Source organism: Cyrtonyx montezumae, unplaced genomic scaffold, assembly GCF_038088225.1.
Source record: "Cyrtonyx montezumae isolate F1298 unplaced genomic scaffold, pur_monq_1.0 scaffold_1, whole genome shotgun sequence".
NCBI classification, from domain to species: domain Eukaryota; kingdom Metazoa; phylum Chordata; class Aves; order Galliformes; family Odontophoridae; genus Cyrtonyx; species Cyrtonyx montezumae.
The window spans coordinates 8,424,158-8,450,293 of record NW_027071825.1 but is presented as its reverse complement, the minus strand read 5'-3'; the positions used below and the strand labels follow the sequence as shown (position 1 = coordinate 8,450,293).

Below are 26,136 nucleotides of genomic sequence, written 5' to 3'. Positions count from 1 at the left end.
TTCAGAATGAAATCAGGCAGCTCTCATGCTCCCCTGGGCTTGCAGGTTCCTGCAGTTTGGCAGTGGCCCCACAGGGCGGGCAGTGGGGGGTTGGCTCTTCCCAAGATATGTAGTGGGATCTGGGAAAAACCGTAATGAGACCCACACCAAATTGTGAGGAGAGGAGGGTTGGGGATCTTGCGTGTAATGAAAGTAGGAAAACTTTGGCTTACAAACACGTAGTAGTGCTCAGAGTCTCCCTGGGCTGCTTCAGAACTGTATTTTTTTCTTGAGTTGTACAGTTAACCTTTTCCCTTTCTACTTTGTCTTTCTATTCCTAGTTTTTATACAGGTTGAATTATTTTTAGAGGGCTGTTTGAAGAATTCATGAACAGTAATGAGCAACGATGTAGTGTAGGAGTTCAATAATATCATCTCCTCGTTATTGGCTGTGTAGCCTGGTGCTGAGCCCGTCTGTCTGGCTGGAGTGCATCTTCCAGGAAAGCATTTTGTCTTCACGTGAACTGTGCCAGCACTTAAATTGACTTGCTCAAATTTCTTTGGCACAATTTCCTGGTTAAAGCTGGCTTTACTCCTTTAATATTCAGCTGTTCTTCTTTAGAAGGTGCTTAAATGCTCTCGTGACTTCCTGGGGTTGGCTGCCCAACTGGAAGCTGCACGTTAGCTCTTTGTAGAATCGCAGGGTGGTTTGAGTTGGAAGGGACCCTTGAAGGCCATGTAGTCCAACTCCCCTGCAATAAACTGGGACACCTACAGCTTCACTCACCCCTTTTTATTTTCTTCATTTTTGTGACTCAGGGCTTTATTGCAGCTTTTCTGTGATTTCTCGTCGATTCCAAGTTCTCTTATAAGTCATATCTATCTTTCTATCCAGAGAGCTCTCTTCAACCAGTAGAGAGTGCGTTTGTAATGAGTATGTATCTTTCTCATCATATAACTTGAATTCAAGGAATTGGAAGTTCTGTTTTTAGCCTTTATGTCTGAGCTTTGCCTTATTGCCAGCACATGTGGATCATGTAAATGGCTGAATGGGCCCCAGCGATGTTCCTCCTTCCCTGGTGAGAGATCCAGCAAAATGGAAAGTTACCAAATTTTGGGGGGTATAAAGAGAATACTCTTTATTCCAGACTCAGGAGGCTCAAAAGGCATTCCTCCCCTGGGTGCACTGGTGCAAACCTGGCCTGTTTTAATGGATCTCAGCTGTGCTCTGCTCTCCTGCCACTTAACCCTCTCTCTTTTGAGTCCTTCTCTTTGCAATGATGGCAGAGAAAATGGGCTTGTAAAAACCTGGTCCAGTCTGGCAGATGCAGCCAGCAGTTAAATAGCTGTGAGCTTGAGACAGCTCTTATTCCCCATTATGCTGTGATTTAAATATACCAGCTTTCCAGAGAACACTCTGGGCTGTGATCAAGAGTGTTTTAGTGACTCCTCTTAGTGAAAGGATACGGCCACAGTGGATGGAGCTCTCTTTTCTCATGGTGCTAGTGTTTTATATTGAGCAAGATCCTACAATTTTTACATAGTAATTTACATTAAAATATTCAAGGTTTTCTTTATTTCTCACATAGTCATCTATGTTACATTAGAATACTCAGCACTTTGGTGTTGTGAGAGAGATTTTCATCGTGATGTAAACATAGTGATTATCTGCTACTAATGTTGGAATTGCGTATCCTGATTTTTTTTTTCAACAGTTACTGGAATAGACTGACTGAACACATTAAAAAAAATCCATAAACTGAGATTTTAAGCCTCTTAACATCAGGTCGTTCATTTTTCTGTATGATGTACACAATGGCAATCAGTTTTTGGATGGAGTGTTGTTGAATAATACATGAATGTAAATGAAGATTGTATGGAATCAGTTGGACAATTTTGAGGAATGCTTTAAGTACACTAAAGAGCCTGAATAGCAGTTAATGGTGCTTCAACTTTATTACTGTTTATTATGGTTGGCAGTTCCCTTGTGCTTTTTTCTGCTTCGAGTTCTCCAGTTTCCTATAGAATAACAATAAAAGGTCTTGCAAATAATAACAGTCAGATACACTGTATCCTGTGGCAGCAAAATGGTTCTGCATTGAATTGCGGTTCTTGGCAGCCTAAGCACATTTATCCGGGCTGCTCCAGGCGGGACAGGGGCAGATGTCAGCCTGGGAGCCAGCACCAAGCTCTGCCAGGGAACCTTGGTCTGTGTTGTGCATGCACTGCATATATTCCTATATGTTATAGGAAAGTGGATGATCAGCCAGGGGGTTAAATATCCAGTTGGTTTTGTTTAGGACCAGGTGAAGTGAGAATGTTTAACTTGCCCATTACGATCACTTCTGTTACCTTTAGAGCTAAATTGGCCAGAGGGCTGCATGGTTTTTGATAGGCATTGCAGGGTTTGTGCTGCTTCTAGCACATTAAAACACTTATTGCTGACAAAGTACCTTTTGGCCCTGTATGTTTGTTTCCCAGCAGTCAATACCAAAATCGAGTGAGAGAAGAAATATCGACCTGAATCTGAGAGGTTATTTCTCCCTAGCTAAAAGCTGCTCTGCAGGACCAGCCTTCACGTGCTTTGACTTCTATGGTTTTGCCTCATCATTTGTATCTCTTTCTTCCAGCTGTCGGACAAGCAACAGAAAGAGTTTGATTGTAACGTCCAGCACATCCCCGACTCTCCCGCGGCCGCACTCCCCTCTCCATGGACATGCAGGTAACTCCAAGGGCTGCTGTGCTGGGAATCCTTGGGAAAAATGGCAGTGCTCATTGCGCTGAGTTTGAACATCCAATCGTAGAATACCTCAGGTTGGTGGGGGCCTCAAAGGTCATCTCGTTTCAATGCCCTGCCAAGGGCTGGGTTGCCAAACATGTTAATACTCCACATCAGTGTGCTGTCTGTGGTCTCTATCTGCTACTTTGAGCAACACAAGATGTTTGAAAATTGCTTTATACATTGCTGCCAGTATTATCACTTGTTAGTTGTCAGAGTGAAGTGTGGAGGGATGTTCTTTCTAAAGAAAAAGTGTTTATTCAGCCTGTAGTAACCACAGATTTTCAGAAGGGGTCATGCATGTGGGTTCAGCAGCTTGCTTGAACAACGTGTTCCCTTGATGCCTTTATTGCTGAGAGAGGTAAGTGATGTACACCTGCATTGCTTTCAGTATTTCAGCATGCCACAGAAGGCAGTTGGGCTTCAGGTGTGGCCCCAATGGGTACAAGTTTTGCTTAAAACATCCTGAACATTGCAACACATATGTACCCACTGCCTGGGTGCTGATGGAGCTGATGTGAAAGCACATCACAGTTCTGTGTAAGTAACTGGTTTTCATTACAATCAGACTTTACTCACATAGTAGTATGTCCTGAAAATACATTCTGGAGATTGAAACAAAGGAAATGCTGAGAAAGGACAGCAAAATGGTAGTAGCTCAGGGAGAAAGAGCCATCTGCTTCTTCTTGCAAAGCATTGCCCTTAGAAAGGGGCATCCAGCCAGCTGGAAGGACAGAAGTTCTTGTCCAGGGATACCCATGAAAGTCTCAGTCACTTAGGTTTTCACTCAGATTTGCTCAGTATTCTGTAAAGCCCTGTCTTGAATGCCTGGGAAGTTGCTGTAGTCATGCTGTTGTTTAAACGACCCATGATTTTTGTTTTCACGAGTTAGCAAAATCTTAAAAAGTAGCACATTAAAGCTCTTTTTTTTTTTTTTTTTTTTTGCTTCAGAATCTCAGATAACTCGGATAAGGTATTTTCAAATATAACTTGTTTGAATATGTTACTGCACCAAAAACTTGCATTTGCTAGAGGAATTCCACTTCAGTTCGACCTCCCTTCGCTCTCCTATGGGTTATTATGATAGTGATAGCTTTGGAAAATGTGATATTTGTCCTGGTGGGGATTCTCTGCTTAGTTATGTTGAGCTCCTTATTGTGTTCTAAGAATCTATACGTATGTTGAATTTAACAAATTCTAAGCTATATAGGCATTTAAGTAAAATGGCAGAGAAAAATGCCCCTTGGAATATGAAAGAAGTATCTTTGCTTTTCAGATTGCAATAAGATGTCGATCTGATCATTGCACAGAAGACAAAGGCAGAGATGTTCACACCTGTATTTTCTCTTTATTTTATTTTCTCCCATCTTTCAAATTAAAAATTGGTCAGTGTTATTGATGCTGTCTTGGGCTTTACAGGCTTATCTTTTATTAAGTATGTGACTGTCTGGAAAACTAGAGTAGCTAATCAGTGGTGTGTCATCTTTCTTTAGCAGAAATTGTCAAATACTTCTATTTCTTGTTCTAATGTTGCATATGGGATTTGAAACTATTAATTAAAAAAGACATCCTTTGTGACCTCCAAGAGTTGCAAGTAGAGAACAGGGAGATAAATTACTTGTAGTCTCAGTTCTCTGCCAGTACTGCGCTTAGGAGTTTTACCTGAGCCAAGTAATTTATTCAAGAGACAAAAGCAGATGAAATTTAGAGTAGATTCACAAATATTTTCTTAAGAAATATCATATATGAGATGTGAATTTGAGAACAGGCTGTGATATTTGTTTAGTATTTGAACAGAATCGATCAATCTGTTTGTTCAGACACATACACTGGTAAGTCACTAAGAAAAGCTGGAGCCTCTCCCGTTCCTCTTGTGTCGTGAGCATACTCCTCTTCATATCCATTCTGCAGCTCTTCCATGAATGAAAGGAGTGACAAGGAAGGCTTTCTACAAGGTTTCAGTTCAGAAAATGGAGTTCTTTATGGCATTAACTGCCGGAGTTACTCTTCTGTATGTTCTGTATGTGAAGTCAGTGGGTGTGATGTAGCACAGTCCTTCCTCCTAATGAACACTGGCCCTACAAAATACACATAGAATGTCAGGCAATTTCATTTCCTACAAAATGGATAGGAGAAGTAATACTTAAGAGGCCTAAAGATGAAAGTAAATCTGAACAATTTTTATCTCTGTCACAAAAACATTTTCGATTCAGTAGCTCTTAATGGATTTGAAGTGTGCTAATTCAATTCTCAAACTGTATGAAATAATGTGTTCCAAAATTACATGGAGCTTTGTTGTTGAACAGCTACAGCTTGTTAATGTCATGGGAAAGTCACCCTTCTTATTTGCTCACGCACACCTGGATAAAAGCACAGTGTTGAAAAGACAGGTTTGAAAATCTTCCTTGTATTTCTCTCAAAATTAGAGGAAGGAAGGTATACGTACACTTTCCCTATGTTTGTGTTTCTTTGAATTATTTTTATATTAATCTAACATACACCTATTACAGTGTACATGTTGTAAGACAGATTAATGCTTTACCCTTAGAGTGTGTCTTACAATGAAAAGCTTATAATAGATGAGAGAAACAGCATCATGTTTGTAGTAGGAAAGAGAGATTCTTGAAGCTGGATGAGGGAAGTTCACACTGCTGTAAACTGCTTCCCATGCTGACAAGTTACAGTGGAGACACTTGTCCCTATTCCTGTCAGTAATAATGCGTGGAGGGAGCTGCTCCCAGGCAGCATGGTAGTACTGAATTAAATAATTCTGCTCTTTCACTGCAAGTTCAGTTCCTCTTTCTAGCTTTAAAAAAATATATGTGTATTTTAAGCCTTCTATTTACTTCATTTTCATATATAAGCGCTGTACAAAAGTGCACAATGCTCCTGCTTCTTGATCCAAGTATCCTTGGATTCAGGGGCAGGGGCATAAGCTGTGGATCTACGCAGTGGCCAAACAATAAAACTTGTGCAGAGGGAGCAGTGTTTGTTGTGTGTGGCTCTGGATCCTGTCCTGATCGTCAGAGCTGCAGTTCATGTGCACTTTGTTTGTGCGACGCTCTGATGCCAGACAGAAGCCAGGATACTCACTTGGAGATGGGTGGTGAATGGGAACCTGAAGCGAGTCATCCTGTATTTATTGTATTTCTCAGAATCTCAGAAGCAAGCTTTACACAAAGGTTATAGTCTGAGCTTTTGCACTCATTAACCTATCCGATGTCATCAAGTTCATAGATGACAGCTGAGGCTTTTGCCTATCTCTTCCCTGTAAAGTCTGTTTTCCTAGTTTCAGGGCAGCAGATGTACAGGTGCTTTAGCTACCTCCTTTTCCATGTGTCCAGGAAATGTAAAAGTTCATGCTTGAATTATTAACATTGATGTAACTGCGTTGATTTACCTAATGGGTAATCATTCTGCGTAACAGCCTCCCCTGAGACAGTCATTTCAGGTTCAAAAGGAGCCAACTATAACCCCTGAGCAACAGGGGAATTTACCTTTGCTAACAGAATAAATAGAGTTTCGATCAGCCTTGGTGAACGAGGCCATTGCAGTAAGGCTTTTCTTATTAAAATTCCTTCAACTCGAGCAGATGCAGCAGTACCGGGAAATTTTAGGGAAAGTAGTAATTCCCCTTCTCCCTGTTGTTGTTTTAAAAGCTTCACCCAGACTTGAATTGAGTAGAAAAACTAATTGCTTTTCATTTTAAAACTCGAAGCAACTCACAGGGGATCTAATTAAAATTCCAGTGTCTGGAAAGAAATATGCTATATAAATCTGAAAAAGTTGTTACTTAAAAATTAATAGTATCTCTGTACCAGATTGTGCAGGCTCAGAAGACTTTGAACACCCACATAGTTAATTTCAAAAGTTAAAAACTGTCATTACCCAATTTGCTCAGTTACTCAGAAATCCTATTTTGATCATTATGTGGAGAGTTTACAAAAGATTGATGAAGATATTAAACAGACAGTGACAGTTCACTGCCTGTTTATAACAGCAGTGGGCTTTTTGTTCAGAGAGATCGTCTCGACGCAAGCAAAAGCAGCAAATCCGTGGTGGGTACACGAACACCCAGGCTTCTCCTGCCAGGACAGGCAGACTCCTTTGCTTTGCTGGGATATCTGTATTGCTTCCTGCAGGCCTCATTCTGCCACATCTTCTGATCTCAGCTGCTCCTTCAGCTTTTTGTTCTGCTAGCAAGTGCATGGCAACCCCAACCCCAACCCTAGCCATGTGCTGCTGCCAGGACAGGGGCTTATGCACACTGAGTTGGTCATTTTGTTGCTATTGTAGCTTTTTTCACTGTTCTTGTAAGCTCGCAGTTCCATCTAGACTGTGAAAACCACTCAGCCCTGCAGCACAACAGCTCTGGTTGACACCGTGCCCATAAGAGGCCAAGTGAATGCAGGGTTAATAAATGAAGCACCAATTTTTAGCATCTTACTGATTTCTGTTGGTTGTTTCTCCCCTTGCTGCCCAAGATACAGTGGGAATAGGTTTAATGGCAGTCAGTTTTGGGTGAAGGGTGTGCATTGTGTCATTGTTACAATGAACTGTCGTTAGTTCTTAACTAATATTTTACAACAATGCATTAAAACTCAAACCAAAACCAACACACAGGAAAAGAAGCTTGTTGCCCAGACCATTTGTTTTTAATTCAATTTGCTCTCTGTGAAGCAGACTGTGCTGGATCACGCTTCCGTCCCCAGCTCTCCCATCACCCCTTGGCACACACCAGATCAGCCTGGGGCTGCTGTAATCCCGACCAGCTGCTCTTGTCCCTGTGAACATGTAGGCCAGATGGAGCTGCTCGGTACTGGGGCAGCATCACGTCCCAGAAGCATCAGCTCCTTCCCCTCTCCCCTTTCCTACCTGCATGTGTGTGCTAGATGGGAGTGACTGCAAAACTTCCAGTGAGCTTATCTTCACTTTCTGCTCAGCATAACACTTAAGATACACAAGTAGCCTTTTTGGGGATTAGCCCGCTGCTGACGCTCAGCTCAAACGTGATTTTTTTTCTATGAGATCTACATCTGAAGACCTTTCTGATGACCACGTATCTTGCAGAACGTTGCTTGTCCAGAATCTGTTTGTTTTCCTGCTCACGTTTTAATGTTGTTTTTATTCAGAAAAATTGCTGCTGGCATATGCTTACTATGGGCAGTTTCTCTTTTGTGCTTGTATTCAGGATCTGAAAGAGCAAACCACTTAAGAATATGCCTGATAGAAAAAGTACACTTGCTGACATGAAGCTACTAATTCATCTAAATTTCAAAGGTTTCTGCAGTTAGTCTGTAAATGATTCTGGCTTTCAGAAGGGCTTCTGTAAGTGGTTGCTTTTTACTTTGAAGACAGTGCAGAGCACCACTTACTAACCGTATGCTTACACTTCATGCAACAAAACTGGGAAAAAAGATTCTTGTGCCAATTGAAAATAAAATGTTATTTTTTCTGCAGTGTATGAAGTTGCTGGCTCTTTCATTTTCATTGTATTTTTTTTTATGAAATGGTGCTTAGGGTGAATGTTAATACTTTCTCACTTGAGCATCTTCTGTGTGTCTGTAGATCTTTTATTACATGTAGCTCCTCTGGCATGCTTTTTTTCCCTCAGTGAATTTTACATTCCGCAGCGATAAACGCGGTAAGTATAAAGATACTTTCTTCCTACTTACTATTCCTAAAAAGTGTCATCAATATCATTTCTAGCCCAGGTTTTTTGTTGGGAAATGTTAGGTTTCTACAAGATTGTATAGGGATTATTACAGAATATTGAGATATTAAATTGTGTGTATACGATGCACTACCTAAGTATAAAAATGTGCATCTTAAATTACTTTAAAAGGAGGTAAAATTCTGATCACATCATATTTCTTTAGCAAATCAGTTTTCAAATGATCAAGAGCACAAAGTGTATTGTCAACCATTGGCAGCTATAACTTGGGATTGAAGGTGTTTATGCACAGCGAGAAGTTCCTCCATCACAAATGTGAATGTTTGCTCTCTCAAACAGGCGGCAGCCCTTTGGACAGCCCTAGGAACTTCTCACCCAATGCACCTGCTCATTTTTCCTTTGTTCCTGCCCGAAGGTAAGCCAGGATACATTTGTCTGGACTGACAAGCAAATAGGGTTTATGCTTGAGTTTAGAAGTTGCCTATAGGTTGCAAGTTCTTTTTTTGTCATGTTTTGCTTTCCCTGATGTTTGCAGTTTTATTTTATTCTCTTTTTGTCTAGGCCTTGGCGACACCCAAAACGTATTAGGTGTTTTTGAGACATAGAAATTATCAGAATTTGATAAAGCCGTAAATACAGTGTGGGGAGAAAGCAGTGTTTTCCCAGAAAGATGCCATATAGACTGTGTGAGATGACAAGCCAATTAGTCCCAATGCCCAAGTTGTGAATAGAGTAACTATGTCTCAGTGGTAATCCTAGATCCTCTTCACCCTCAGTAACAGAGGTGCTTTGTACGTCTGCCCTTCTTTTCTGCCATGCCTGCACAAAGACACAGACGTAGTGAGATCAGGCCTGCACTTTGCATTCATTCGCTGCCTTCTGAGTGGTAGCAACTTTTTAGTTCTCTCTGCTGTCTTGGGCATTGGTGTCAGGAATGTGTTCTTTCTCTGACAAGGAAGACAGCTGATAATTGAAATTGTGAGTCTACAGGATCTGCTAAAAGAAGAGCGGTGTTGAAAGACTTGAATGCAAAGCTATCATCTGTCCTGTAGTGAGTGCTAGACAAATGCTTGTTACACCGTATATCAAACTGTTGGAAAGAAATCTGATACTATTAGTGATCAATTTAGTGTAAGGAGTAGAACAGAAAGAATAAAGACATCTGAGAGTAGCAGACAAATGGAGTATTGAATCTCATATCTCATCAGGCAGGCAGAAATGGATCACAGTACAGAAGGTTAAATTTGGTTGAGACATGAAAAAAACTGCAAAAAAAAAAAATTCAGGCCGGGAAGCTGGATTGCTCAGTTCATGTGTGAGAAAGATGTTTTGGATTTGCTAAACGCTTCAACTTCAGCTTCTTATCTGTGTTAGGATGACCTGAGAACAGGAAAGCTGTGATCATTCTAAGAGGCAGCAAGTTTTCTGACAAAGGAAGATTCACCTTGAGGTGTAGTTAGGGAAAGGATAGGTGTCAAAATGTCAAAGGGTGGAGGGCTGGGATTTGGAAACAGGCTGGGTTTAGAGAAGCTGGAGGTGTACCCTTTATCTGAACACTGGGTAAATCCTGGAGTGGTTTTTTCTGATGAAGTAATTTTCTAGAAGACCTGGTGTCCTTGAATACTGCTTGAAGTAAATGTTGATAGTAATGTGGTAGAGAAACTCTATGAAATCATGTGAAATGTGATGAGCTGGGTATGTATTTTCATTTTGCCTTAGAAAACAGGAAGTAGAACTTAGTGGAAGTTTTACCTGGTGGTAAAACAATTCAAATGGACTCGCTCGTCCATGTCTATTTTTATAGAGGGATCTGAGCCTAATTTAGGTGTATTTCTTATGTTCTATTGAAGTCAACTGGAATTTTACCAGTTTTCAGAGTATCTGGAGTTCTGGATCCCAGATCACAGGTGAAAAGTTGCAGCTGAAACTATTGTCAAAACTCAACATCTGTTGTTGGCTGTTCCAGACACTTTAGTAAAATTGCTTTCCAAATTTTCAAACAGAAAATAACAGTTTTAATACTAAAACTCAGAAAGGTGTCCTTTCCTACTTTCCTTTCTTCCTTATTTTTCAAGAAATAGTCAAAGGTTAGGTCTGTCCTGTTATATCTGTGGTTCATTTTACAGTGTGCATGCTGCTCTGCTTATTTCCACAGTCACTGAAAAGAACACTTAAGCTCAGCTTGTTTTAGAACTTTGTTTCTATTTTCTACTTGTATTACACCCTGAATAGCTATGCCAGCAGTACCACGTGTATATATTATATTATCAAGCAGAGTATCACAATAACATCTGTGGGAAGTACAATGTTAAGTAATTCAAAATGTTTTGCACTGTTACCTCAGACAAATGAATATGTCACTGGACCTTTTTGTTCAGCATTGTTTGGGTCTCAGGAGAGAGTTCGTACCTGATTTCTTCCCATGGTCCTCACAGAAATTATTTCTTGCTGTTTTCCTGCATTTTATATTTGATACAATTTCTTCATTTATTATCCCACTTGGACATGGTTTGTGATTTTCCTCCTTTGCTCATAGCCATGTGATGAGTGGGTTCTTGGGTTGAAGTAGGGAACACATTCAAGTAAATCTATTGTAAAAGCAAATTCACTACAGTGGACTGCAAGACTGTCCTTTGGTTAGTACTTAATCAAAAATCTCTCACTAGGTGCCATTTCAATGGCTATTTCACACCCACAAAGTCACTCTGTTCAGAAATTCTCTTGTGTAAGTAAGAAAACGTGTGCTTAATTTTGTCTGTATTCAGAAAAAGCGATTTTAGAAGAATACCAGTAACAGAACATGAAGGCTTGTTGTTTTTTCCCTCAAATTACATACATGTTTTTACTTCTCCGTCCCTTATTATCACTGTACAATTTCTTCCATACAGCCATGGACACAGAGCAGACAGGTAATGCGCATTGTATTGCTGTTGTGTGTGTGTATGAACCATGCTTCTGTGCAGCTGGGCACTGCCCTGTGTCCCTAATAAGTTCGTGCTATAAGAACCCCATTTAGGCATTTAACTTTTGATTACCAAAGAAAAAAACTTAGTGCTTTGACCTGAAATGTGAAACTGATAGTGCTTGGTGAGAAGATGCTTTGTTTTTCTAACACCTTGAAATTCATCTGTGTTCATGAAATAACATTATAGCTGCCATAAAAAAAAACACCTCCTAATTAACTTACCACCATGACATTTAAAAGGCAAGACTCACTGCTTCCATGTCCTAGCTAACTTTATTTTTCAATAAAATAAAAAACCTAAAAATTACTTTCCAACTATCTTTTCCTGAAGGAATACTGCATGAAGTCTCAATGAAAATAAGTTTTTATTAACAAAGCACTGAAGCGGCTTTGAAATGCTTTGCAAAAATGAGAGAGGAAGTTTATGTTAATGTCTTGTTCCTATTGCCTTTGATTTGGAAGTTTTCTTTCCTGTCTCACCTCTTTCTGTTAGATGCAGAGCTGATACCCATTTTCCTGATGGCTTGGCACATATCTTGCCTAGTTTGCATCAGTAGAAAATAACCCAAGCATGAAGAAGTATCCTGTAATTTTCTTATGGAGAAGGATTTATTTTAACATTGTCAAAATGCAAATACTAAAGCCAGCTCAATGTACAATTTAGGCTAGTCTCTAAAAGAAGGGTTAGGCTTTCCCTTTGCAAAAAATAATAGAGTTGTCCATTCCTGTCTACTCTGCGGGAAGATAGGAAGATATTCTCCCTCTCAGGGGCTGAAGGTCCAAACTGTGGTCAAATCATTGACCTGCAGGTCCCACCAGCACCCGTGTGTGCTAGGAAAAGCTGAATGAAGATCTCTGCGGCTGACTCGTGGTGCCCACTTGCTGCCACATGACAAAGCGAATTTGCAATGCTGACATTAGTGGTTTTTCTGTGTTAAGAAAAGAACTTAATTTCTCCTGGAATTGTTCATATGTTTGTCTTGTCAAGGAGAACTAAACGTGGCTAAATGGGGTTTAGCTATAATGTACGCATGCATAGAAATCTGCATTACAGCTTGAGTATTTTTATGCATGAAGCATGACTCTTTTTAAAAATTCTCTGATATGAGACACTTCCAGCAGCATGGAACAGTGGGTTTATTTCCCTCTTGTTCTAAAATAGATGGCAAAGTAACTGAAAATAAACAGGTCTTTATGTCTGGGTGTGCACTGAAGGCTTCTCTATAGATTGAGGCATTGTGTTTTTGCAGTGGGACGAGAAATATTGTTGCAAAGGCAGCAATTGAGATTTTATAAGCAGTATTTCAGATCCGTACCAAGCATCTTATTTTACAGTGTGCCTGCAGAAATGCACTGTATCAACGTGCATCCAAAACCACAAAGTCTTTCCAAAGTCAGTTAGAATGAGAAACTGCTTTAATTCAGTTTCTCTTTATGAGCAGATACTTATAGTCTGCCACAGTGAAGCAAATGAGTGAGCTGAAACTGATGTGAGGGAGACTTCTTTAGCACTCATCCCAGAATTCAACAAGACACATTTTTAATTACGGGGATCAAAATGCTTTCAAGATTGAGATGAAGTTAGGGGCAGAAAGAGCACAATGGACTGGGATACATTGAATTTGGTTTCCAAGCTCACTGAGGTGGGTTTTAGTGGGAGAAGAGGGTTTCAGGAAGAACTTTCTTCTCCAAGAACCATCCTCAGTTCTGACACTGGTAAAACCAAGAACTGCCTGACAGTATTTTCAGGATGTTTTGTCTGTTTTCCCTGGTAATCGTGTTTTTTTGGCTATGACTAGATAAAAAAACAAGTCCACTTCCACTAGGTTCATGGTTGAAAACAATCTTTTTTCCTCAATTTTCAGCATTAGTTGGAAGACTAGGAACTGTATAACAACTTCAGGCAAGACAGCCTTTTTCAAAGAAGTTCGTTTTACTTGTCCATTCCTGAAACATCAATTTTTGCACAACTGGCAATATTTAAAAAGCATCTCTTAATGTAATACAGGAATCTGATGTCCATTTGCTATACCTTTTCCAAGATCACTTTTTTTTTTCCTACTGAAACATACCCTTGCTGATTTTTCACAAAGATACCTGGTCTCCTTGAATATCTTAAAAAAACCCATATGGTTAAGAGATTTGGGAGTAGATGTTTATTTCCTCCAAGTGTTGGCCACAGTATGTCTATCACAGTAATTTCCTTTGCTTCTTTCCCCAGAACGGATGGACGCCGCTGGTCCTTGGCCTCCCTTCCCTCATCTGGATATGGAACAAACACTCCCAGTTCAACAGTTTCAGTAAGTAACTCAGACTTCTCCAAGCAGTTCAGTTTGTAAAACACACCCTAACAAATCAGCTTCTGAGTCTTTACTAAAATATCTGATCTTCATTTTTTTTGCTAACATTATTAAATATACTAATTATTTTTAAAAATTGTTTTAATTATTGGTTCCACTGCTTCTTCCTCCATTTCCCAGCTCCTATCATCTTGCACTTTGCCTTTACTATTGGTGAAATCCCAGTGTAGCACTTGGCTCGACTGCTTGGTTGAGAGGCACGATGTGTCAGAAACGGCAGGGCTCTGACAGCGCATAATTGCCAGCCAGATCTCAGCTTCTTTGTAACTGGGAAATGAAGTCCTCATCTGCTTCCACGTTCTTAGTGTTAAAATCTTCTAGCAGAATGAAAAACTGATAATCCACGTCTGTTAACTCAACTTCAATTTAACCTCCTAATGAAGCTTTTAATTTCTTATTTGTCATTAGAAAGGTTGTCTGCAGTTTGCTTGGATTCTTCTGTACTTTCAAAAGGCTGATATGTTGTTAACATCAATAAGGCACCAACACCACTTTAACCCTTACAGCTCTCAGATACATCATAAAATTATCCTTATTTAGTTTGTGCATATCAGTTGTGTTTATCAACCTAATAATCTTAAAATGCCATGCATGGAGAGACTGGAAATGCTAAGGCTGTGTGTCAGACTTGGGTTAACATGCTTTTGTGTATGTGTTAATGGTGAGTGCCTTAACTGCGGTCACATATCATTCCTTCTTTCCATAATGCTTACACTGATTGTTTTGTTTTACACGTACTGTTTAGAGTGTGTTCCTAGTAACTGTAATACTTGCATTAGTTAGGACTCAGTACTCCATGAACACTAATTTTACTAAGTAATTAATCTTAATGAGTAATAATCTTACTCTGAGTGCCGTGTTATTATTTTCTTTTTGAAATGTTCTAGTGAGTTCATCTATAAACCCTCTCAAGTACAAACTGATCTTCATAGGTCCTTGGAGCATGAGTGTTAAATTCATTCCACGTATTAGGAGAAAAGATAGGGGTTAAAATTTTCCTTTTAGCTATAAGTTGACATGATTAAAATTTGCTTTTGCATCATTAGTATCATCTGATTGCTTCATATGTTCAGACACGTTCCTGCAGACTTTAGTTTGCACTATTTCTACAGTTTGTTATCTTTAGTCCTTCAGGACAGGCTATTTCATTTTTATTTTCTAGCTTTTTGTCTCCTTAGGAGACTTGACTTGATTTCACTCTCCCTAAGGAGGAGAAGTATGTATACAGGTATATAGATAGGAACACAGAGAAATGTGGGAGAACACTTCATTGGCAATGTGGAAAATGTGGTCCTGGTTTCATTGCCAAGCAGTATTTTATATTAAAGTACCAGAGAGCAGCTTTTAAAAAGGAACTCTGTTTTTGCTTTTGTAGTCTTAAAATAAACATTTATCACTATAAGCCCTGTCTATGCCCACTTTAGGGGACAAGTGGCAAATTATTGGAGTATGGAACATGTGTAGTTACTTTCTGCAGGGGGGACATCCATGTAGTCAGCTCATTGATAATCACTGAAAGAGCTTCCAAGATGCCTGTGAAATTGGAGACCAAACTGCCTGCAGTGTCTTAAGTCCTTATTTACTGGTGTGTTAAACAGTTTTCCTGAGAAACTGTAGTTTGACCAGCCTTAGGGTAGTTGTTCATGGAGAGAGCAAAAGAAACAAGATAAATCTGTTGGACGTATTAGTCTTTGTTTTGAAACAGGAACATGAAAGCTAGTTATGGAAAGTTGCTAGTTTTCTGAAGAAAGCATATTCCTGTCTTACCATGTTCCCAAAAACAGCTAGATCATTTTGACTGAAACTTTTCCATAAAAGAGAGATAGACATATCACGTAGAAAGCATCCATCTAAATAGTGTAAGTATTATAGCTGTAAGCAGGGGAAGACAGGATGCTATAGTGCAAAGCAAGCAGTGATATCATACATAGATCTGAGTTCACCTTCCTGCAGGAAGTATTTCCAATTTTTTTTTCTCATTTTTTTTCTATATAGCTGCGTCTTTCCTCTCTTGTGTTCTTCCTGATCCAGTTTTGCAATCTCAGAAAGACATAGAAATGTGATGTTTAGTAAGTACTGAAGCAGTCTTGGAACCATTAAACTTAGTACCATATTTCTAAGCCAGTCCTCCTTACTACTTCTCTACGACAACACTGTTTTGTACATTAGAATTGAGTTGATCTGAATAACACCTCTGGAGTTGATGAGCAGTATTCTTGTGTAGACTTTAAAACCAAAGTAAGAAGATGTCAAGAGGTTTGTCAGAAGTGCATGACAATGACGTGGCTAAGAGCATCACAGAATGGTGGGCTTCCATTCGGTGTGATCAGCTCTCTAGATTGTATTTTCAAGCAAGATAGCAGCAGACCTCTCTGATGTACATATCAGTAGGAAATGAAATATCAGGAAGAAAAATGTCACTGTGTTCTGTTGGGCCTGAGTTTCTGCATGGTGCAGAACTGTTATACATCTCTGTGATCATAGATCTGCTTTCTACCATCCAACAAATTGAACAAACTGAGGCACTTAACTGTTCTAAGGTCAGTGGAAACCTGTCAATTCTGCTTTAATTTTTGATTCCAGTTGATGGATGACACTTAAAAAAAACCCTACCACATTTATCCTTTTCGTAACAATAGTGAAGACCACATCAGACCAACAATGAAAGAGCTGGAGAAGATCTTTCAAGTTAGATGGGTGTAGAATAGTCAGTTGGATGGGCCAATATACAATTATTTTTAAGCACCTAATTTGCTATTCATTTTCTAGATGCAGAGTTTGTGTGTAGTATTATACTGTACTACAATTAGTTTTTTTTTTTTTTTATTATTGAAGAGTTGGCCAATTCTGTGTCTGTAATTAAGACACCAGGGGAATGCTTGTGTTAAGCTGCTGCAAGTATTGAGTACAGTGGTATGATTACTTAAAAATCAATATCTCAGAAGCGTTTCATTTTGTTCTTGTGCTTTTTTACTGAGAAAGCTGCATGCCCTAAGGCTGCTAGAGAGGCAGAGGAAAGTTCATTTCTCATCATGGTCTTTATCTTCAGAGCTGCCCTTAGTTATTCCCTGGAACTACAAACTTCATGATCTTATTTCTTTTGAGGAAGGAATTTGGTGGGCCCTCCATGAGCTCACTAACACAGTTTTGCCACAGTCTTTGCTGTTGGGAGACATGTTTTCTTCTGGACTTTCAGTTTTGATTTCTCTTTTCTAACTCAAGTAACTTGATATGTGTGAATTTTCCTTAATGTGGAAGTTTTAGTTTGATTTTGTTTTGAATAACAGATGCATTTATAATGCCAGAGTGTGAGTACTTTTAATGCAGCACTTCATAAACCAGTGCCTTTAGTTTTCCTGCTCTTTTGCAGGCTTGGTTTTATTCATCACAAATGACAAACAAACGCCTTTACTTTGAAAAGTGTTGCTGTTTTTGCATAAGCAGATGCTTCTTCCCACTCTTTGTATGGTGTAAGACAGGTGATCAAAGAAAGCTCCTGAAGTCAGAGGGCTTGCATCATTCTGTAAAATAGAGTCTTTCCTGTGTATGGCATAAGCAGTGTGCACAGCGGAATAGCTGTGAGCAGAGGGGCTGTCAAATACTCAGACTCTCCTGTGACTTCAGTGCAGATTAGAGCAGTGTAAGCTTTTACACCATCTGCATAGTTGTCTCTAGATGGACATGGCTAGTCAGGACTTCCTAATGTGTTCCATGCAACTAGGCCAGTCTGAAGGAAGACATGGGAATTGATGGTTCCCTGTTCAGCCGTCCTTGGGGATTTCATGCACTCCCTAACACTTTCAGATGGACTCTTTTCTCTGCAATGTGTTGGGCACTACATAGTTTCTTTATTATCAAAGGAAAAGAACTTCAGTTTTGTAAGTGCTCACATTCAGCTTTTCATCTAGTTGGTTCTGCAGCAGTCTGCTTAGTTATTCTTCAGTTCAAGTGTATCTGTTACTCTTTTGGCAAATTTGGATGCACTTAATTTAGGTGATCTCAGAATATTTTCTTTATCAGCATTATAAACTTGCTGGAGTCAGTGAGCAGCCTTGGTATCATTTGTTTTTACTGCTCAGCCATACTTGTTAGCTTTCTTTTTGCAGAACCACTGTCTAGAAAAGCATGCTAGGTGAGTTAAAACTTCAGTCATACATATTGGTTTGTGTGTAATTCCCTAAAACACATGGTTCTGGTTTCCTGTTGGAGTGAGGGCCATTGTAGCAAAAGAAGTTCTTCCACCAGAAGTGTGCGCAATTAAATTTAATCAGATCACTAAGGAGTCTCAGAACCTAGGTTAGTGTGGTGTTTTTCGTAAGCCCTACTGGTGTTACTCAGTGCTGCTCTGACATTTCAGAGGTTTTTATTATTTGTCTATAGTTTGTTTATAATTTGTCTATAATTTGATGTTACCAACACTTTTTTTTGAGTTTGAGTTTATTCAGGTTCAAGAATTAATCTGTTTCACATCTATCCTTATCACAAGACGTGTCATATAAATTTATTAACTTATTTAAACACAAATGAACTGCTTTACTGTTTATAACAGGAAACTATTAATCTTACAGCTCTGCAAAGTCAGCTACTTTCATTTTATTATTTCCTACTTGGCTAGAAGTGAAGTGTGATGGGTAAAGAAAGGGAGAAATTAAATACAGACCACTTAATATAGCAGTTTGCAAGGAGAGCCAATGATCAGTAAAAACTCTCACGTTTACACAGCTCCATAGCATTCTGCATGCCAGTTAAACTCCTGAGCTAAGAGAGCATGAGGGAAAAGGAAAGTTGCTCACCACTCCAGGAACCTCCTTGTCCTTTCCAGGGTAGCACTGCTGTTAATGTACATTCCTTTTTTGTCTCCTAATGGTAAATGACCTTCATGATCAGATGAAATGGTTCCAGAATCATACATATTCCTCTCCTAGCCTGTTCTCAAAATTGTCCTGGTCTCACCAGCTCTGTCATTGTACAGAAGGTTTGTCTTAGCCTACTGAGAATGTTAAAAAGAGGCACCTGGTCTGATAAGTAGCTTTCTTTTCCACTGGAGTGCGCAGTGTCTGGCAGAATCCATTCCTCTTCCATTCATTAGCTGACCCCTATGCATGCGTTTAGTGCATTTCTTTTCTGTATTTTTTTCTGTACTCAGTCATCATGCTCATCTCAGGAGAAGCTGCACCAGCTGCCCTTTCAGCCCACGGCAGATGAACTTCATTTCCTGACAAAGCATTTCAGTACTGAGAGCATCACTGATGAAGAAGGGCGTCACTCTCCAGCCCTGCGGCCTCGATCACGCAGTCTCAGGTGAGTTCAGGTGGTCTTTACTGCATTTTTAAGATGTTCAGAACAACTATTGCATTTACGGGTGTGTTTTCAGTTCTAAGAGCAGTAAAGAAAGCTGTTCGTTTTTGCATGCTTTTGAAATGAATGAGCTATTGCCTCACCTCACCTAATCAGAAAGTAATTGTTTTTATTATTATTTTTTTTAATTTGACACTGAAGATTTGAGTTCTGACATGCTTTGCATAGTCTGCTTTTGTATCTCCATCGTAACCGTGAAAATGTGATCCAAAACCATCACAGAGTGAGCCTGTGGGATGTAGATTTCCTTCAGTGAAGTTTCTTCTCAGATTTTTGCTGCAGTCATAGAGGGAAGCCATTACAGTCACTGTTAATAACTTTTCCAGCAGAGCTTCTAAAGTGGAATGAAAACTAGAGTAGATGAAGTCAAAACCTTAAATAGAATTGCACCCACGAGCAATTTTATAATAGCACTGAAAACTGCATTAGCAGTTGGGTAATTTTTACTGTTGCTTCAGAGAATTGCTTCTTCAGGAGATAGCTATCCAGGGGTTGTTTCCTTCTGCAGATGATTTTTTTCCATGCTTAAAAATAGAAGCAACTAAGTCTTAATCTTTCACAGAATTATAGAATAATAGAAGTTGGAAAGGACCTCTGGAGGTCCTCGTGTCCAAACCTCAGCTTGAGCAGATTGCCTTGGGACCATGTCCAGACAGGTCTTGAATTGTACACAAACTCCCTGGGCAGTCTTTCATGCAGTTCTCTAGCAATTGTTTGAAGAAATACAAAAACAAATTCACCAACACTTTATATCATGGCAAAAGCCTTGAGTTTTGCTATGCATTTAGTGCTGGACCAAGTGAATCGAAGTTGAGGGACATGTACCTTCTACAGCATCTGCATAACGTTTTTGTTATGAAACAAAAAGGATTTATGCAAGCAGGGGATGAAGAGGTGAAATCTCCCTTACACTGCTCATCTGAGGGTGTCAGAGGTAGATACCACTTTTAAATCAATGGACCAGAAACTGTCAGCTGGAAATGCTGAATCAGTGTGGCCCAGCTCAGGACCTCAACAGGAGTTTGTAGTGGAAGGAAGTGAAATAGGTAAAAGATAACAAGAAAACGTGTGGTGAGTATCATGTCATGGCAGAGGGGACACTTCATGATTATTTGTAATTATTTGTATGTTCTAAACTACAGTGCAGGCTGCATGGTAATTGCATACGGAACTGCTAAGCGTAGTTACACAGTTATCTACAAAAGCAGGTAAGTCCTGTAGGTAGCAGCACGCTTAGCCTGTGATCTCTACCAAATGCCATGTAGTAAGAGAGTAGTGATGTGATTTGTACTAAATTGTTCAAGTCTCTTTGAATGATAGTCCTACTTCAGTCCTGTTGCTGTCACTGTTAATGCTGGCTTTTGCTGCCTAGTGTAGCTGTAGCAATACTAATTCTTCATAGATAGGACATCTACTGTAGGTAGACATTGCTAAAGTAATTATTGGCATTTCTAACAAAGACATACTACAGTTGGCATCAAGAAACACAAAACACTATTCCTAATGCCAGGAAGATGTAAATAAAATAAAGAGCCAAGTTCTGTTTTTTCTTGTTAATATGAGTTTTCAGTTTGCTGGGAATTTGACCTCTGTTGGCCCATTTAAAAGCAGAATTTTCATATCATATGTTTATCATTCATCACAAGACTAGATTAACCAAGTTGTCATATGACTCTGCGCTTAATATTCATTTCTTGAGTATTTTCTCTAGCTCTCTGTTTTTCAGTGTGATCATAGCCAGCCTTATTGGTATTCCAAAGCTTAGAGTCAAGTAAAGTATTTAAAAAAAAAAAACTTAGTGTTTATGATTTGTTTTTCATTTTGCTTATTGCTAGCACTGTTAAGCTGTGTGACTCTAAAGCGCTCTTACTGCTAACAAACATCCCTCCTGGCCCTCACTCCTCAAGAAAATTGCTCTAATTGTTTGTATTGATGTATCAGTGTTTGCAGGAGTTAGCACTCTGTTTGGCAGGGGGTAGCACGTCCTTGTAAACAACAAGTGTTGACATATGTGAAGACCAGACCCTATGCAGTGCACAGCTTGCTTATTTGTTTGCCCACACAAGAATTAGCTCACTTGCTGAGAGGACATTTTTACTTAATTAAAAATTTAAAAAAATAAATAATTAAAAAATAAAATCTGAGCAGTTACTTTGTTGAAAGTCAGGCAGGAATTCCCTAAAAGTGTAATATTTTAAAAGTTACTTAATGGTTCTGTTTGACCAGCTTTAATGAAGAGCTGATGAACAAAATGTATCAGATGGTTTCCTCAACTGGCAGTCATACCTGTATAACTTAAAAGATGTTTATGACTGATGGTTAACATTTATTCAGAACACCTTTAATGTCTTTCCCATGCAGGGGAAGGGTGTGGTCTGACACAGAAGTGGGGTTCAAAAAAGTAATGTTTGTTGAGCTGGTCACTAAAGTCAGGAGTTCTCCCATCGGTCTGCAAGAGATTCAGACCTTACCTGTTCAATGGGAGGCTGTATCTTCATGTGATTCACCATTTTGGCACTCACGGTGTCTGTTTAGTAGAAGAGCATATTTCATTATTGCCCAGAGAGGTGGTACTTAACTGTCATCTCTCAATGGTTTTGTTTCTATGGGATGTGACCTTCAAATCCTTCAAGTTACTGATAACAAAGCTGCCTGGGCTGCATTCCCTTCTCTTAAAACAGTCCTGGGCTTTACTCAAAGGAGATATTCTCTTCCAGGAGTAAAATGCAGTGAGAGCATGATTTTTCATGGTAAACTTGGGCTTCTGTCCTCCATCTTTCCCTGGTTTTCTTCAGCTAATGGGTGGGAGATGCTGGAGATAACAGTAGGGCTAACTATCAATGGCTTCTTCAAGGGCTGTCATTGTGCACATGCTCTGCCCACCAATCTTCCCAGTTTTATTGATCTCTTTCCATATTCCAGGAAAAGATTGTCTAGGTAAAAAACACTGAAGATTGCAGCAGTGAATCTTTATACTGCTGAAGTAGATGAGATCATCCTCAGTCATGCATGCTGTTTCATCAATTTGCTGAGCAGTGCTGCTTTGATGTGGTGCTCCAACCTGACTTCCCATGTGCTAGACCCTGCTACTAAGAATGTACCTAGAAAATGCTGGTTATCAGAAGAAGCTGGTCAGAAAGAGCATCCAGGATGGGACCAAAGATTAGACAGTACACAGAAGTGGCCCACACAGACCAATTTTATCTCAAAAATTGATCCTACTCCGCCAAGCTCAGTTCTCTTTTAGTAATTGGCTTGTCCAGAAACAGGATGAGGTGCAAGCTGAGATTGCTGTTGTCCATGTGTAGTGCTGGATCCAGTGTTTCTGTTCTCAGCTTTGACCAGCAGATGTGGCTTGGTCACACCCACTTCAGCTTTACTTTATCAGAGGGAGTTTTCTGTCACTCAATACTGATGTGATTTCTACGAGGCCAAGTATTTAGGACTTCATTACAAGTCTTGGGAAGGAGAAGGGCTGGCACTCTCCTCACCTTCAGCAGAGCATGTATGGTTTGTACTTTGTGCAACTTTAGCTCTGTAGTTTTAAAATTCCTTATTTTCTGTGTCTGGAAATGACACAGAGACGATTTAATGACACAGAGCTTTTATCTGCATTTTTCTAATTACAGCTGTCAAGGAGAAAAAAATGCAGATTCATAAACTGCTCACTTATATGTAGTCACTGTTCAGCTGAATTTCTTGTAAGATTAAATTTATGAATATGCTGCTCCTTGAAATAGCTGTCTGTGCGCTATTTTCACTTCCCCGCATCAGATAAAGAGACCTGAGTTGTGACAAGCTAAAAACCTTTGTGGGAGAAAGATGTCGCTGAAAGTCTACAACATAATTTCGTGGAGTGGAGGGAAGGGGAAGAAGAGAGCAGTTTTTCATTCTGCTGTTAAGCTTAAGGGGACAGGTATTATTCTTCTAATGTCTGCTCTGCTGAGATGAAAAACTCCCTGACAATAATCATTTCTTTGACCTGCCCATCTCCACCAGGAAGAGAGAAGCAGCCTGCTTTTTGTCTTGAGATGGTATGCACAAGCACAGTATGCCTCCTGTTTTACAGAAAATAATCTGTTCCTTTGTAAGGCTTGAAATGTTAGACTGTTTTTGTACTGTGTGTGAAATCTTGTGCGTGCTATATAGATGTGCAGAGCTTTTGCATTTGAAAAGCTGTCATGCCAGCACAATATATCAGAACTCCCTTTTTTCTTAAAAATTCTCTTCCATTCTCCCACAGCAGCATTCATTACCTGCCTGGTCCTGGCTTCTTTCTCTGCTGGTTATGTCTCCACAGTGCTGTGGAATAACCAGCGGTGCCTGGAGTCGGCCTTGGTTAGTCACTTACCCATAGAGTCATTTCTGTTGTTCGTAGGCTCAAGCTCAACATGGGGTAGTATACAGATATACTGCAGTCTTGCTATAGTCAGCTAGACATTTAGTTTGACATGTTATATTGGGAGAATTTTATTTACAGTTAGAGTTTGAACCTTCATCCTGGCTTTTATCCTCAGTTGCTTGAGTGTTGTCTGTTCTAGATGGTCTAGTGGGGAAAAATGATGGCAGGTGGATGGTTGGACTGGATGATCTTAGAAGTCTCTTCCAACCTTGCTGATTCTATGATTTTATGAAAAAGTGATATTAATCAGCTGCCAAAAATGAGAGAGAAATCTGCCAGTGCCTGAAGAACCTAAGGAGGTCTAAGTGTTTATTTTCTGCCAGTCAGTACAATCTTGTGCAAAGAAAATAAGAACTATTTTTGTTTTGGAATTGTAAGAAACAACCCCATAGTACCCCTTGCCTTCGTGGCTGCTCTTAAGGAAATTCTGCTGGCAAGAAGCACGATGTCCACAGAGCACTTAAATTCCTATATTCGTATGAATAAAGTGTCTTGAAAGCAAAAGAAAAAAAAAAACAAACCATCATGTTGTATTTCAGTTGTAGGACGGCAAATAGTTAAGGATGCACAGATGTTAGTAGTACTGCTTCAGTGTTGAGATGGCGTATGTTTGTGCCTACACGTTTCTGTAGTTAGTTTCAAAGGGTTTAAGTGTCCTTGTAATGTATACCTCACTCAAATCACACAGGGATGGATAATTCATTATGGTAAAATAACTTCTTCCTTAGATACATTCACCAAAATGTTTTGCTCTGGATGAACTGCCAGGAGGCAAGTCTGTGTTTTTGCCAGTGTGTTTGGGCTTAGAGGAAGAAGAATAAATGTGGTTGGCTAGATGTGTGGGGAAATTTGCTTCTAAATTATCTACATATATATGTATAAAACTTTAAAAAAGCTCTTACTCTTGTGTTTATTATGTTGCATATTCTCTATGAATGTAAATGTAGGTTTCTTTAGAAAGAAAATGTTTCTTTATAAAAAACAGCTATCTACCAAGCTAAGACATATATTCTCTTAAAAATATATATATTAATGAAAATGTTTTTTTACTTGGCATCAGTATCCACTGAGCACCTAGATCAGATTTTCTTTTGTAACATATGTGTTCAGTGAGATATTTAGGCCAAACTGCATTTTCTCAAGCTGAGGAATGAAACTTAATGAACCCAAGGCACAATGTAATTCATGGAATTCCAGAATCAGGCATGAAATGAGATTGGTATTGCTATATTCTGTGAGCCAGCGAGTTAAATTTTCTCTGAATTGTAAATATATATTCCCAAAAGAATGTTTTTCCTCTAAATAGGTTAGCAGCAAGGTAGGAACTGTAATGCATTCAGAATTTAAAATGCGTTTATTCCATTTAGAGAAATTCATCTTTCACAAGTTTAAAATGTTCGAACTGATACAAATAGTACTGTTGTTGGGTTTGTTTCTTTTTTTACATAGAGAAAATATGTTTAGCTGTATGCTTTCCTCTTAAAATTATGAGGACAGCAGTCATATAATATGCCAAATAATGGAAGCCTTCTCTTGACCCGATTGCTAAAGCAACGTCACCAGGAAAACGAGGTGCTGTAGGCGATCCCGTGGCTGGGGATTATCTGCATTACCTCATTTGGCTGCCCTCAGCTCTGGGATGAGTCAGAGCATTGCGTACCATCACATGTGATGAAATGAGATGCAACTCTTCTTTAAAAAACACCCCAGCAGTCGTATAAATACAGTTGGTCAAGATTTATCATCCTTTTTCTCGATGTGCCTTGGGAGTTCCTTGCTAACCTACGCATACATGCATATGCATCCGTGGTGTAATGTGCCTCAAGGGAGTGCAGTTTTCATACAGGCATTCTGTTCCTATTGCTGTGGTATTTATATATGAGGCTTAGCTGTTCATGCATCCCTGCTGCAGCAGACAGAGGACAGCAAAGGCATCTCAGGGTGCTTGTGCCCTTCCCTCTATGCCTTCCTGGTACTGTAGACTGGAGGTAACAGGGACTTGAGTGCAGCTCTGCTGCTGTTGCCACAGAGGACAATGAGAGACTGAGAATGGTGGCAGATGTACCTGTAACACGTGTACCACTCTGTCCATGCCCATGTGTTAGGGCTTGTTTGCTGGAAGGATGTGATTGTCTGCCCCCTGCAGAAAGGGTGAACGATGTTTGATACCTGTAAATGATGATGTGCTTTCTTTTCTCCTCTAGCCCTGGTCGCTCCCCGATTTCCTTTGACAGTGAAATAATAATGATGAACCATGTGTACAAAGAAAGATTTCCAAAGGTAAGGAATCACTTTTTGAATAATGCAGTCAATGAACTTGTGACAAAGCTGAGTTAATTGATAGTACTGTGATAGACCCCTTGTCTTACCTCTGTATTCCAAGCAGTACAGTTTGGAAGCCACTTTCTCTAAATTTCTGTGTTAATTATGCAGTGGGAAAAAAAAATGGATTCAGATTGAAAAGTATGGAAGGTTTTGTGTATTTGTGCATGTATTTTGCATTTACCGAATTTCTCATTATTTTACTGGCATAATAAATGAGCATAGGAATGAGGAGAACGGCCATGCTGTGGCTACTCAATCTGTTTCTCTTGTTGTTTGAGGCCAACATCTCCATAT

General features: G+C 39.5%; 1 protein-coding gene across 10 annotated transcripts in view; it reads left to right on the top strand.

Annotated features, from left to right (window-relative positions):
- The window catches only part of MAST2 (microtubule associated serine/threonine kinase 2), a 161,103-nt gene that overhangs the window by 102,355 nt on the left and 32,612 nt on the right, over positions 1 to 26,136 (top strand). For 8 of the 10 annotated variants that reach the window (XM_065739503.1, XM_065739486.1, XM_065739479.1 and 5 more), the window contains 6 exons: positions 2,610 to 2,701; positions 8,772 to 8,847; positions 11,321 to 11,341; positions 13,619 to 13,697; positions 18,904 to 19,058; positions 25,722 to 25,797. In XM_065739503.1, coding sequence (XP_065595575.1) covers positions 2,610 to 2,701; positions 8,772 to 8,847; positions 11,321 to 11,341; positions 13,619 to 13,697; positions 18,904 to 19,058; positions 25,722 to 25,797 — 499 coding nt within the window. The remainder of the gene's footprint in view (positions 1 to 2,609; positions 2,702 to 8,771; positions 8,848 to 11,320; positions 11,342 to 13,618; positions 13,698 to 18,903; positions 19,059 to 25,721; positions 25,798 to 26,136) is intronic. The other 2 variants (XM_065739512.1, XM_065739463.1) reach the window with 1 other exon arrangement.